Consider the following 13,817-nt stretch of genomic DNA (forward strand, 5'->3'; position numbering starts at 1 on the left):
CAGACACGGGGAGAACTTGCTGACTCCGCACAGACAGTGACCCAAGCCAATAATTGAGCCTGGGTCCCTGGCATTCTGAAGCAACAGTGTTAAAAAAATCATGCATCCTAATATACAAGTTTCAGGATGATTTGGGCGGCAGGTTGCACAGTGGTTAGCACAGTTGCTTCACAGCTCCAGGGTCTCAGGTTCGATTCCCAGCTTGGGCACCGTCTGTGCGGATCCGGTATGCACATTCTCTCTGTATCTGCGTGGGTTTCCTCCGGGTGCTCCGGTTTCCTCCCACAGTCCAAAGACTGATCCCTGAGGCCCACCACTAGCCACAGACCGTCAACCAGAAAGGCAGCCATTCATCCCCACTCTTTGAACATAGAACATTACAGCACAGTACGGGCCCTTCGGCCCTCGTGGTTGCGCTGACCTGTGAAACCATCTGAAGCCGATCTGACCTACACTATTCCATTTTCATCCATATGTCTATCAGTGACCACTTAAATGCCCTTAAAGTTGGCGAGTCTACTACTGTTGCAGGCAGGGCATTCCACACCCCTACTACTCTGAGTAAAGAAACTGCCTCTGACATCTGTCCTATATCTACCACCCTTCAATTTAAAGCTATGTCCCCTCGTGTTGGTCATCACCATCCGAGGAAAGAGACTCTCACTGTCCACCCTATCTAACCCTCTGACTATCTTATATGTCTCTATTAAGTCACCTCTCAGCCTTCTCCTCTCTAACGAAAACAACCTCAATTCCCTGAGCCTTTCCTCGTAAGACCTTCTCTCCATACCAGGCAACATCCTAGTAAATCTCCTCTGAACCCTTTCCAAAGCTTCCACATCCTTCCTATAATGTGGTGGCCAGAACTGCACGCAGTACTCCAGGTGCGGCCGCACCAGAGTTATGTACAGCTGCAGCATGACCTTGTGGCTCCGAAACTCAATCCCCCTACTGATAAAGGCTAGCACACCATGTGCCTTCTTAACAGCCCTATTAACCTGGCTGGCAACTTTCAGGGATTTATGTACCTGGATGCCGAGATCTCTCTGTTCATCTACACTACCAAGAATCTTGCCATTAGCCCAGTACTCTGCATTCCTGTTACTCCTTCCAAAGTGAACCACCTCTCACTTTTCCGCATTAAACTCCATCTGCTACCTCTCAGCCCAGCTCTGCAGCTTATCTATGTCCCTCTGTATCCTATAACATCCTTCAGCACTATCCACAACTCCACCGACCTTCGTGTCATCTGCAAATTTACTAACCCATCCTTCTACACCCTCTTCCAGGTCATTTATAAAAATGACAAACAGCAGTGGCCCCAAAACAGATCCTTGCGGTACACCACTAGTAACTGAACTCCACGATGAACATTTGCCATCAACCACCACCCTCTGTCTTCTTTCAGCTCGCCAATTACTGATCCAAACCGCTAAATCACCTTCAATCCCATACTTCCTTATTTTCTGCAATAGCCTACCGTGGGGAACCTTATCAAACGCCTTACTGAAATCCATATACACCACATCAACCGCTTTACCCTCATCCACCTGTTTGGTCACCTTCTCAAAAAACTCAATAAGGTTTGTGAGGCATGACCTACCCTTCACAAAACCGTGTTGAGTATCGCTAATCAACTTGTTCTTTTCAAGATGATTACAAACCCTATCTCTTATAACCTTTTCCAACATTTTACCCACAACCGAAGTAAGGCTCACAGGTCTATAATTACCAGGGTTGTCTCTACTCCCCTTCTTGAACAAGGGGACAACATTTGCTATCCTCCAGTCTTCCGGCACTATTCCTGTCGACAAAGACGACATAAAGATCAAGGGCAAAGGCTCTGCAATCTCCTCCCTGGCTTCCCAGAGAATCCTAGGGTAAATCCCATCTGGCCCAGGGGACTTATCTATTTTTACACTTTCCAAAATTGCTAACACCTCCTCCTTGTGAACCTCAATTCCATGTAGCCTGGTCGACTGAACCTGAGTATTCTCCTCGACAACATTGTCTTTCTCCAGTGTAAACACTGACGAAAAATATCCATTTAACGCTTCCCCCATCTCCTCTGATTCCACACACAACTTTCCACTACTATCCTTGATTGGCCCTAATCTTACTCTATTCATTCTTGTGTTCCTGATATACCTATAGAAAGCCTTAGGGTTTTCCTTGATCCTATCCGCCAATGACTTTTCGTGTCCTCTCCTCGCTCTTCTTAACTCTCCCTTTAGGTCCTTCCTGGCTAACTTGTAACTCTCAAGTGCCCTAACTGAGCCTTCATGTCTCATCCTAACATAAGCCTTCTTCTTCCTCTTGACAAGTGCTTCAACTTCCTTAGTAAACTACGGTTCCCTTGCTCGACAACTTCCTCCCTGCCTGACAGGTACATACTTATCAAGGACACGCAGTAGCTGTTCCTTGAAAAAGCTCCACATTTTGATTGTACCCATCCCCTGCAGTTTCCTTCCCCATCCTATACATCCTAAATCTTGCCGAATAGCATCATAATTGCCTTTCCCCCAGCTATAATTCTTGCCTTGCAGTATATACCTATCCCTGCCCATTGCTAAAGTAAACATAACCGAGTTGTGATCACTATCACCAAAGTGCTCACCTACATCTAAATCTAACACCTGGCCGGGTTCATTACCCAGTACCAAATCCAATGTGGCCTCGCCCCTTCTTGGCCTGTCTACATACTGTGTCAGAAAACCCTCCTGCACACACTGCACAAAAACTGACCCATCTATAGTACTCGAACTATAGTATTTCCAGTCAATATTTGAAAGTTAAAGTCCCCCATAACAACTACCCTGTTACTCTCGCTCCTGTCGAGAATCATCTTTGCAATCCTTTCCTCCACATCTCTGGAACTATTCGGAGGTCTATAGACAACTCCCAACAGGGTGACCTCTCCTCTCCTGTTCCTAACCTCGGCCCATACTACCTCAGTAGACGAGTCCTCAAACGTCCTTTCTACTGCCGTAATACTTTCCTTGATTAACAATGCCACACCCCCCCCCCCTCTTTTACCGTCTTCTCTGTTCTTACAGAAACATCTAAATCCTGGAACCTGCAACAACCATTCCTGTCCCTGCTCTACCCATGTCTCCGAAATCGCCACAACATCGAGATCCTAGGTACCAACCCATGCTGCAAGCTCACCCACCTTATTCCGGATGCTCCTGGCGTTGAAGTAGACACACTTCAAACCAGCGTCTTGCTTGCCGGTGCCCTCTTTAGAACTTTTAACCCTATCCCTGACCTCACTACTCTCAACATCCTGTACACTGGGACTACAATTTAGGTTCCCATCCCCCTGCTGAATTAGTTTAAACCCCCCCCCCGAAGAGCACTAGCAAATCTCCCCCCCAGGATATTGGTACCCCTCTGGTTCAGGTGAAGACCATCCTGTTTGTAGAGGTCCCACCTACCCCAGAATGAGCCCCAATTATCCAGGAAACCAAAACCCTCCCTTCTGCACCATCCCTGTAGCCACGTGTTCAACTCCTCTCTCTCCTTATTTCTCACTTCGCTAGCACGTGGCACGGGTAACAACCCAGAGATAACAACTCTGTTTGTTCTAGCTCTCAGCTTCCACCCTAGCTCCCTGAATTTCTGTCTCAAATCCCCATCTCTCTTCCTACCTATGTCGTTGGTACCTATGTGGACCACTACTTGGGGCTGCTCCCCCTCCCCCTTAAGGATCCCAAAAACACGATCAGAGACATCACAAACCCTGGCACCTGGGAGGCAACACACCAACCGTGAGTCTCTTTCGTTCCCACAGAACCTCCTGTCTGTTCCTCTAACTATGGAGTCCCCTATGACAAGTGCTCTGTTCCTCTTCTCCCTTCCCTTCTGAACAACAGGGACAGACTCTGTGCCAGTGACCTGTGCCCTATTGCTTACCCCTGGTAAGTCGTCCCCCGCAACAGTATCCAAAACGGTATACTTGTTATAGAGGGGAACGACCACAGGGGATCCCTGCACTGGAGTTGGGTGCACTTCCCGCAGATGTAGTCAGCAGGGACACTCGAGGTGACCCTTTCCTCCCACATTCTGCAGGAGGAACATTCAACTGCCCTAGCCTCCATTCCCACTGAACTACTTTGAACTGTATCAGGCTGAGCCTGGCGCATGTTGTGGACGCGTTGACTCTACTCAACGCCTCCGCCCAGAGACCATCTTCTATCTCTCCTCCTCCCACTTACACTTCAGCTCCTCAGTCTGCGTGTCCTCTGACCCCATGAGCTCCTTTTAGATGTCGGAAACTTTCCCTTCTCCCACCCACACTCTGGAGACTATCCTGAATCTCCCTTGGTGGCAGGAGCGGGAAGGTTGAGGCCTGTCTACGTAGGAAGTCCCACACCTGCAGATACATAAATTTGTTTCCCCTCGCCAGTCCAAATTTCACCTCCAGCTCCCTCAAGCTAGGAAAGCTCCCTTCTATAAATATATCTCCCATCCTCTCAATCCCTGCCTTCTGCCATCTCTGAAACCCCCTGTCCATCCTTCCCGGGGCAAACCGATGGTTATTACAGATTGGAGACCAGACCGATGCTCCCTCCGCTCCCACATGCTTCCTTTATTGCTCTCAGGGCTGCCACCACCACAGGGCAGGTGGAGTACTGTGCTGGCGGGAACGGCAGAGGCGCTGTTATCAACGCCCCCAAACTGGTGCCCGTACATGAGGCCGCCTCCATACGCTCCCATGCCGACCCTCCCCCCACCACCCACTTCCTGATCATGGCTATATTTGCCGCCCAATAATAGTTACTGAAGTTTGGCAGCGCTCAATCATCCCCTTTTTTACTTGCCCGCCCATACAAAGCCCTTGATAACTTTGTTAACCCATTTAAAAAAGGAGCGCAGAATATAGATGGGGAGACACTGGAACACAAATAGGAATTTCGCAAGGACCGTCATTTTCAGTGTCTGGACCCTCCCAGCTAGTGACAACGGGAATGCGTCCCACCTCAGAAAATAATCCTTCATTTGGTCCACCAGACGGTCCACATTAAGTTTGTGAAGCTGTTCCCATTCCCACGCCATTTGGATGCCTAGATTCTTAAAGCCTCCCCCTACCACTCTAAACGGCAGTTCCCCCAATTGTCTCACCTGTCCCCTTGCCTGGATCACAAATATCTTACTTTCCCCCATATTTAGTTTGTACCTCGAAAACCGGCCAAATCCCCCCAGAATCCTCATGATTTCTTCCATCCCTTCTGCTGGGTCCGATACATACAGGAGCAGGTCGTCTGCGTAAAGTGAGACTGTGTGTTCCACTCCTCCCCCCCCCACCCCCCCCGACCAATCCCTTCCAGCTCCTTGAGCCTCTCACCGCTATTGCCAGTGGCTCTATAGCCAGCGTGAACAACAGTGGGGAGAGGGGGCACCCCTGTCTCGTCCCCCGGTGTAGCCTAAAATGGTCCGATGACGTCCTATTCATCCGTGCGCTCGCCACAGGAGCCCAATACTGCAACCTGACCCAGTCATTAAAGCCCCGCCCAAATCCAACCGTGCCAGTACCTCCCACAGATATTCCTAATCTACTCGATCAAAAGCCTTCTCTCCATCCATTGCGACCACTACCTCGACCTCCCTACCTTCTGGGGGCATCATGATCGCATTTAGCAACCTTCTTACACTGGACACCAACTGCCTTCCCTTAACGAACCCCGTCTGGTTCTCCCCAATCACATCCGGAACACAGTCTTCAATCCTATAGGACAACATTTTGGCCAGCAGTTTGGCGTTCACATTCAACAGGGATATTGTAGGACACACACAGCTCCGGATCCTTATCCCGCTTCAGAATCAGCGAGATCGTGGCCTGTGACATCGTCGGGGAAAGCACCCCTCTCTCCCTTGCCTCATTGAATGTCTTCATCAACAGCGGCCCCAATATCCCAGCAATCTTTTTATAAAACTTCGCTGGGTATCCATCTGGCCCTGGGGCTTTAACCGACTGCATGGCCCTTCAGACCCTCCGCTATCTCTTTAATCCCGATCGGGGACCCCAACCCTTCTACCAGCTCCCCGTCCTCCTTCGGGAAATTCAACCCCCCTTGGAAGTGCCTCATCCCTTCTGGCCCTGGTGGGGGTTCCGATCCATACAGCCTACTATAAAAATCCCCAAACGCCTTATTCACCCCTGCTGAGTCCCCCAGCAGGTTCCTGCCTCCATCCTTTACTTTCCCTATCTCCCTGGCTGCCTCCCTCTTTCTAAGCTGCTGTGCAAGCATTCTGCTGGCCTTCTCTCCATGCTCATAAATCACACCTCTCGCCTTTCTCAGCTGCTCCACCGCCCTCCCTGTGGTTAACCAGCAGAACTCTGCCTGCAGCCTCCGCCATTCCCTTAAAAGCCCTGCCTCTGGGGTCTCCGCATGCCTCTTATCGATCTGTAGTATCTCCTTTACCAGTCGGTGCGTCTCTGTTCTGTCTATCTTCTCCCTGTGGGCCCGTGTCGAGATCAGCTCCCCTCTAACCACCGCCTTCAATGCCTCCCAGACCACCCGCTGCCGAAACTTCCCCCGTGTCATTGTCCTCCAGGTAATTCTGAATACAGTTCCTCAATCGCCCGCACACCTCCTCGTCCGCTAAAAGCCCCACGTCCAACCTCCAGTGCGGGCGCTGATTACTGTCTTTACTAACCTGCAGGTCAGCCCAGTGCGGGCGCTGATTACTGTCTTTACTAACCTGCAGGTCAGCCCAGTGCGGGCGCTGATTACTGTCTTTACTAACCTGCAGGTCAGCCCAGTGTGGGCACTGATTACTGTCTTTACTAACCTGCAGGTCAGCCCAGTGCGGGCGCTGATTACTGTCTTTACTAACCTGCAGGTCAGCCCAGTGCGGGCGCTGATTACTGTCTTTACTAACCTGCAGGTCAACCCAGTGCGGGGCATGGTCTGAGATTGTAATCGCCGATTACCCCGTGTCCACCACCACCGTCAGTAGAGCCCTAAACCAGGGTCAATAACTGTGTTGAAGTCCCCTCCCATGACCAACCTGTGTGAATCCAGGTCCGGTATCTTCCCCAGCATCCACTTTATAAACTCCACATCGTCCCAATTTGGCGCATACACATAGTACTACCTGCACCCCCTCTAGTTTCCCACTGACCATAATGTACCAGCCTCCCACATCCGAAACTATTATTCCCGCTTCAAACACTACTCGCTTGCTGATCAGAATCGCGACCCCCCCACCCTGGTCTTCGAGTCCAGTCCTGAGTGAAAAACCTGTCACCCAACCTTTCCTTAACCTAATTTGGTCAGCTACTCCAAGGTGTGTCTCCTGCAGCATTACCACGTTCGTCTTCAGTCCTCTCAAGTGCCTGAACACGCGTGCCCTCTTGACCGGCCCATTGAGCCCTCTTACATTCCAGGTGATCAGTCTAGTTGGGGGGCTCAACGCCCCCCCCTCCCCTCGCCGATCAGCCATCCCCTCTCTTGGGCCAGTCGCCAGCCTGTGGCCCACGCCTCCACTGGCCCGCCCCCAGGCAGCCTCCGCCCCCGACCTCCTCACTGTCCCTCAGCAAAAGTCCCTCCCCGTCAGCAGAACATTTTCCCCCCTTCCCTCCCCCTAGTAACAGCACAAAATAAATCAGCCCCTTTGATAAGCCTAACATCTGCTCATTCCACCTACGCTTCCATAAGCTAGCCCGCCCAGCTAACTTGGTGGCCCTTGCCCCTGGCGCCAGACAATCACCCACCTATTGTTCCCCCAGCTCATAAATATTCAAATCACAAACAATCACAACACAATTGCCCGACAGAGATAAAAAAAAACCCAAGTTCAACACATAATTTTAAAAAGGTTCAAGCGAAAGATCCAGCATCTGAACAAACACACCTCCATCCCCCAACAGTGCAAATGCAAACTTTACCTTACTCAGCTCTGCAGCTGGCCCCAGATCCATCCAGCAGGCATAACACATAACGTCCGAAAAAGCAAGAAACAAGAAACCTTTTTTTAAACAAAAACCCCATCAACACTACAGCAAAATTCAAAGTTCTCAGTTCGACATCAGTCCTTTCCTTTTCGCGAAGTCCAGCGCTTCCTCAGGCGACTCGAAATAGTAATGTTGCTCCTCGTGTGTGACCCAGAGGCGGGCCCGTTACAACTTCACCTTTTTCTTGTGAAGGGTCGACCTGATCTGGTTAAACCCCGCTCTTCTCCTGGCCACCTCCGCACTCAGGTCTTGATAGATCCACAGGATACTGTTGTCCCATTTGCAGCTCCATGTCTGCTTGGCCCACTGTAAAACGTGCTCCTTATCCAGATATCTGTGGAATCTCACCACCATTGCCCTCGGGACGTCTCCCATTCACGGTTTCCTCGCAAGAGCTCTGTGAGCCGTGTCCAACCCCAAGGGTCAGGGGAATGCCCCATCCCCCAGCAGCTTCTCAAACATGCCTTCTATGTACGCCCCAGCGTCCGCTCCTTCGGACCCCTCCAGGAGCTCAACGGTCCTCAAGCTCTGCCGATGGGACCTATTCTCTAGGTCCTCCATCTTCTTCAGGAGCCTTTTCTGCTGGTCTCTTAGCATCCCTACCTCCAACTCCACCGCTGTTTGATGTTCCTCCTGGTCAGCCAGCGCCTTCTCTACTTTCTGGATCGCCCGATCTTGGGCATACAATCTAAGTTCCAGCTGCGAAATTGTCTCTTTAATTGGACCCAAGCAGTCCCGCTTCTGCTTGGCGAAGCCCTGCTGGATAAATTGCATCAACTGCTCCATTGATCGCTGGGTCGACAAGCCAGAGGCTCGGTCCTCCGCCATGCTGTCTTCCGCTGCAACTTCAGCCCAAGCCTTCTCTGTCCTTCTATTTCTGCCTTTGCGAGCACGTCTAGTCCTCCTCTCCACGCACGATGTGGGAATTCAGTTCACAATTGCCTTTGTCATCAATTTTTCAACTCCAGTCCGGTAAAAAATCAGGGGAAAAGGTCCAAAAGTCCGACCCGAGCGGGAGCCACCAAATGTGCGACTTACTCCTTCATAGCTGCTACCGGAAGTCGCCGTCCCATTTTTACACGCATCAGTTATTTCTTGCCTGTCCCACCGTAATGTTACTATTTGGTGGCCTACAGACTACTCCTATCAGTGACCTTTTCTCCTTACTATTTCTAATTTCCACCCAAATGGATTCAACCTTTTTCTCAAAAGAACCTATATCATCTCTCACTACTGCCCTGATGTGCTGCCCAGGGGCTGGTTTAGCATAGTGGGCTAAACAGCTGGCTTGTAATGCAGAACAAGGCCAGCAGCACGGGTTCAATTCCCGTACCAGCCTCCCCGGAATGTGGCGACTAGGGGCTTTTCACAGTAACGTAATTGAAGCCTACGTGTGACAATAAGCGATTATGTCATCCTCAAATATTGGAGCGACACCGTACCTTCCTGCCTGACCTTCAGAATAATCTGATACCCTGGATATTTAACTCCGAGTCGTGACCATCCTGCAACTATGTCTCTGTAATGGCTACTAAATCAGACTCAATTTCGATGATTTGTGCCATCAAATGCTACCAGCACGGTAGCATTGTGGATAGCACAATCACTTCACAGCTCCAGGGTCCCAGGTTCGATTCCGGCTTGGGTCACTGTCTGTGCGGAGTCTGCACATCCTCCCCGTGTGTGCGTGGGTTTCCTCCGGGTACTCCGGTTTCCTCCCACAGTCCAAAGATGTGCAGGTTAGGTGGATTGGCCATGCTAAATTGCCCTTAGTGTCCAAAATTGCCCTTTGTGTTGGGTGGGGTTACTGGGTTGTGGCGATAGGGTGGAGGTGTTGACCTTGGGTAGGATGCTCTTTCCAAGAGCCCGTGCAGACTCGATGGGCCAAATGGCCTCCTTCTGCACTGTAAATTCTATGTAACTTATTTACCTTGTTTCGAATACTACGGTGTCATGAGAATGCCACTTTCAGATATGTTTGTCTGCTCATGTTACTGCAGTGATGGGCGGAGCTGAGCTCTGGCTCTGCTTTTTAGTTTCACTTTGAGAAAAGCTTGGGTTCTGTGTTTTTTCTGGTTTTGTTTCAATGTTGGGGCTGCAGCCAGCCGCAGGAGGTGTAATGTTGGTCTCTCTGTAAAGCCTATCTCTTGATCATTTGGGGAATTCAGAGGGATAACTGTCCTCATTAGAGAATTTAAACCTGATCTCTGCGTTAAAAGGGTCTTTTGTCTTCTGGATGTTGTTTGGGAAGTTAGTAAGGATTACTTAGTGTTGTATTCTTTGGGGGTTGTATTTGAATTAATGGTTGCTAAGATGCTCACTGTATGTTTTAAAAAGGTTAACTTGAGTTCATAGAATAAACATTGTTTTGCTTAAAAAAAATGTTTTGATTTCTGCTGTACCACACCTGTAGAGTGGGTTGTGTGCTCCCCATACCACAATCTAGTAAAAGTTGTGGGTCAGGTGAACTCCATGATACACTTTGGGGTTCTCTAAACCCTGGCCCATAACAATGGGCATTCAGGTAAAGTACCAGCCGTAAAGTACCCGTACCAGCCTCCCCGGACAGGCGCCGGAATGTGGCGACTAGGGGCTTTTCACAGTAATGTCATTGAAGCCTACTCGTGACAATAAGCGATTTTCATTTCATTTCAAGTGCCCTTATGCTAGTTTTTATACCTTTTTGAATCCTAACACCTCCACTAATAACATCTCCTGAGTTCTTCTTCCCTTTAACTTTTTTCATAACTATCAATGCAGTTGAACCCACCTCCCCACGTGCTAACCGACTGCTTTGCTTCCCATTAACCATTGTACTTCCCATTGTTCTACCATTCCCCTACAGGAAGAGTTCAGATATCGCTGGATATATTCTGGGCTACAAATGCCCTATCTCGTCCTGCTCAATATTTACAAAGTGCTTAAAGCTATGATATAAAGTTAATAGCTTTAAATATTAAGTGGTCCAACCTGTTTTTCTGTGACTTGAGGCTCCCATAGTGTACAAAGAACCACATTAGCATATTGTACACGTTGGACATCTGACCACTGGTTTGCAAGTCGCTTTTTCACATCTTCTTCACTCATTTTGTCTCTCATTAGAATCCTCCTGAGTGCCTGACACATGGGAAAAGAGGATTCCATCTTTAGGGCCACCATAACCATAGCTTCAGACAACAAAAGTCAAAAACAGGATGAAGAGGACAATTTGGGCATCCTTAGATAGGAGACAGTATAGTGCAACCATTTTAAAACCTAGTTCCCCCATTTCACTGGAGAAGTTGAGTTCTTCATTTCAGACGATGGAATTGCTACGTGTGTCTTTGAGAACCCAGTTTTCAGGCAGAGAGACTGCACGTTACAATTCAAGGTCTATTCTACAATGTGTAACAAGGTACCATTGTGATGGCCCCAGTAATTCTGCTGATAGCAAAAGGGAGATGATTTAATGGCTACACTCAGATATTGGACCACTGATATCACTAATTGCAAGACAACATATGTGCCTTTGCAATGATTGGATAGTTTATTGAGCATGGGATCCTTTAATGTGATTGGTTGAGTATTCTCATATACTGTGCATCGATAGTCATGATTGGACATAGATAACTAGTAACAAATATATGCTGATTTCTTGTAATTGAATCCCAAAATATAACTGTCTGCACCATTCTTGAATCTGGGCTTTTTGCTGTCCTGATTAGAATGTCGATAACCCTCGCTGTAGCCTATAAATAAAGACCAGTTTCTAACTCCAATAATCTTTGTCTGGTCTCTCAAGAGAGTGAAGGTGAAGTACACTGCAGTCAAATTGCTGTACATTTTTCCCTCAACACGGTAGGTGATATTTTCATGATTTCTGCTGTTCATTATAAATTGGAATTTGGAATAATGTTATTAATATTACATTGTAGCTAAAGTTGGTTATCATGCTGCACAGCATTAATATAACATGTACGTCTTAAGTTTTTTCCCTCACGGACAGAAGCACGTAAATGACTCTGTGACTCTTCTGTTTTCTGACGATATAATTCTTATCACAGCTTCCACTGTGTTAAAAGTTTCTCTCCTGACAACAATCAGAAGCTAAACTTTCCTCTTGATTAGTTGAGTTATGAAGAAACCCCATTCCCCACCCACACTGGTCCCCCACAAACACACTCCCTGCCCCCTACACATGCACACTCCCTGCCCCCTACACACGCACACTCCCTGCCCCTACACACGCACACTCCCTGCCCCCTACACATGCACTCTCCCTGCCCCCTACACATGCACACTCCCTGCCCCTACACACGCACACTCCCTGCCCCCTACACATGCACTCTCCCTGCCCCCTACACATGCACACTCCCTGCCCCCTACACAAGCACTCCCTGCCCCCTACACACGCACACTCCCTGCCCCCTACACACGCACACTCCCTGCCCCTACACACGCACACTCCCTGCCCCTACACATGCACACTCCCTGCCCCTACACATGCACACTCCCTGCCCCCTACACAAGCACTCCCTGCCCCCTACACACGCACACTCCCTGCCCCCTACACACGCACACTCCCTGCCCCCTACACACACTCCCTGCCCCTTACACATGCACACTCCCTGCCCCCTACACACGCACTCCCTGCACCCTACACACACACTCCCTGCCCCCTACACACGCACACTCCCTGCCCCCTACACACGCACACTCCCTGCACCCTACACACGCACTCCCTGCACCCTACACACACACTCCCTGCCCCCTACACACGCACACTCCCTGCCCCCTACACACGCACTCCCTGCACCCTACACACACACTCCCTGCCCCCTACACACACTCCCTGCCCCTTACACATGCACACTCCCTGCCCCCTACACACGCACTCCCTGCACCCTACACACACACTCCCTGCCCCCTACACACGCACACTCCCTGCCCCCTACACACGCACACTCCCTGCCCCCTACACACGCACTCCCTGCACCCTACACACGCACTCCCTGACCCCTACACACACACTCCCTGCCCCCTACACACACACACTCCCTGCCCCCTACACACGCACACTCCCTGCACCCTACACACACACTCCCTGCCCCCTACACACGCACACTCCCTGCCCCTACACACGCACACTCCCTGCCCCCTACACACGCACACTCCCTGCACCCTACACACACACTCCCTGCCATACACACGCACACTCCCTGCCATACACACGCACACTCCCTGCCCCTACACACGCACACTCCCTGCCCCCTACACACACACACTCCCTGCCCCCTACACACGCACACTCCCTGCACCCTACACACACACTCCCTGCCATACACACGCACACTCCCTGCCATACACACGCACACTCCCTGCCCCCTACACACACACACTCACTGCCCCCTACACATGCACACTCCCTGCCCCCTACACACACACACTCACTGCCCCTTACACACGCACACTCCTTGCCCCCTACACGCACTCCCTGCCCCTACACACGCACACTCCCTGCCCTACACACGCACACTCCCTGCCATACACACGCACACTCCCTGCCATACACACACACACTCACTGCCCCCTACACATGCACTCTCCCTGCCCCCTACACACACGCACTCCCTGCCCCCTACACACACACACTCACTGCCCCCTACACATGCACTCTCCCTGCCCCCTACACACACGCACTCCCTGCCCCCTACACACACACACTCACTGCCCCCTACACATGCACTCTCCCTGCCCCCTACACACACGCACTCTCCCTGCCCCCTAAACACGCACTCTCCCTGCCCCTACACACGCACTCCCTGCCCCCTACACACGCACACTCCCTGCCCCCTACACACACACTCCCTGCCCCCTA

The 13,817-nt window shown here is 50.5% G+C and overlaps 1 protein-coding gene across 1 annotated transcript in view; it reads right to left on the minus strand.

Annotated features, from left to right (window-relative positions):
• coasy (CoA synthase) overlaps window positions 1-13,817 on the minus strand; it is a 99,539-nt gene that overhangs the window by 3,389 nt on the left and 82,333 nt on the right. Inside the window, exon 8 of the mRNA XM_038779773.1 lies at window positions 10,931-11,077. Coding sequence (XP_038635701.1) covers window positions 10,931-11,077 — 147 coding nt within the window. The remainder of the gene's footprint in view (window positions 1-10,930; window positions 11,078-13,817) is intronic.

The sequence above is a fragment of the Scyliorhinus canicula genome, chromosome 19, assembly GCF_902713615.1.
Source record: "Scyliorhinus canicula chromosome 19, sScyCan1.1, whole genome shotgun sequence".
NCBI lineage: Eukaryota > Metazoa > Chordata > Chondrichthyes > Carcharhiniformes > Scyliorhinidae > Scyliorhinus > Scyliorhinus canicula.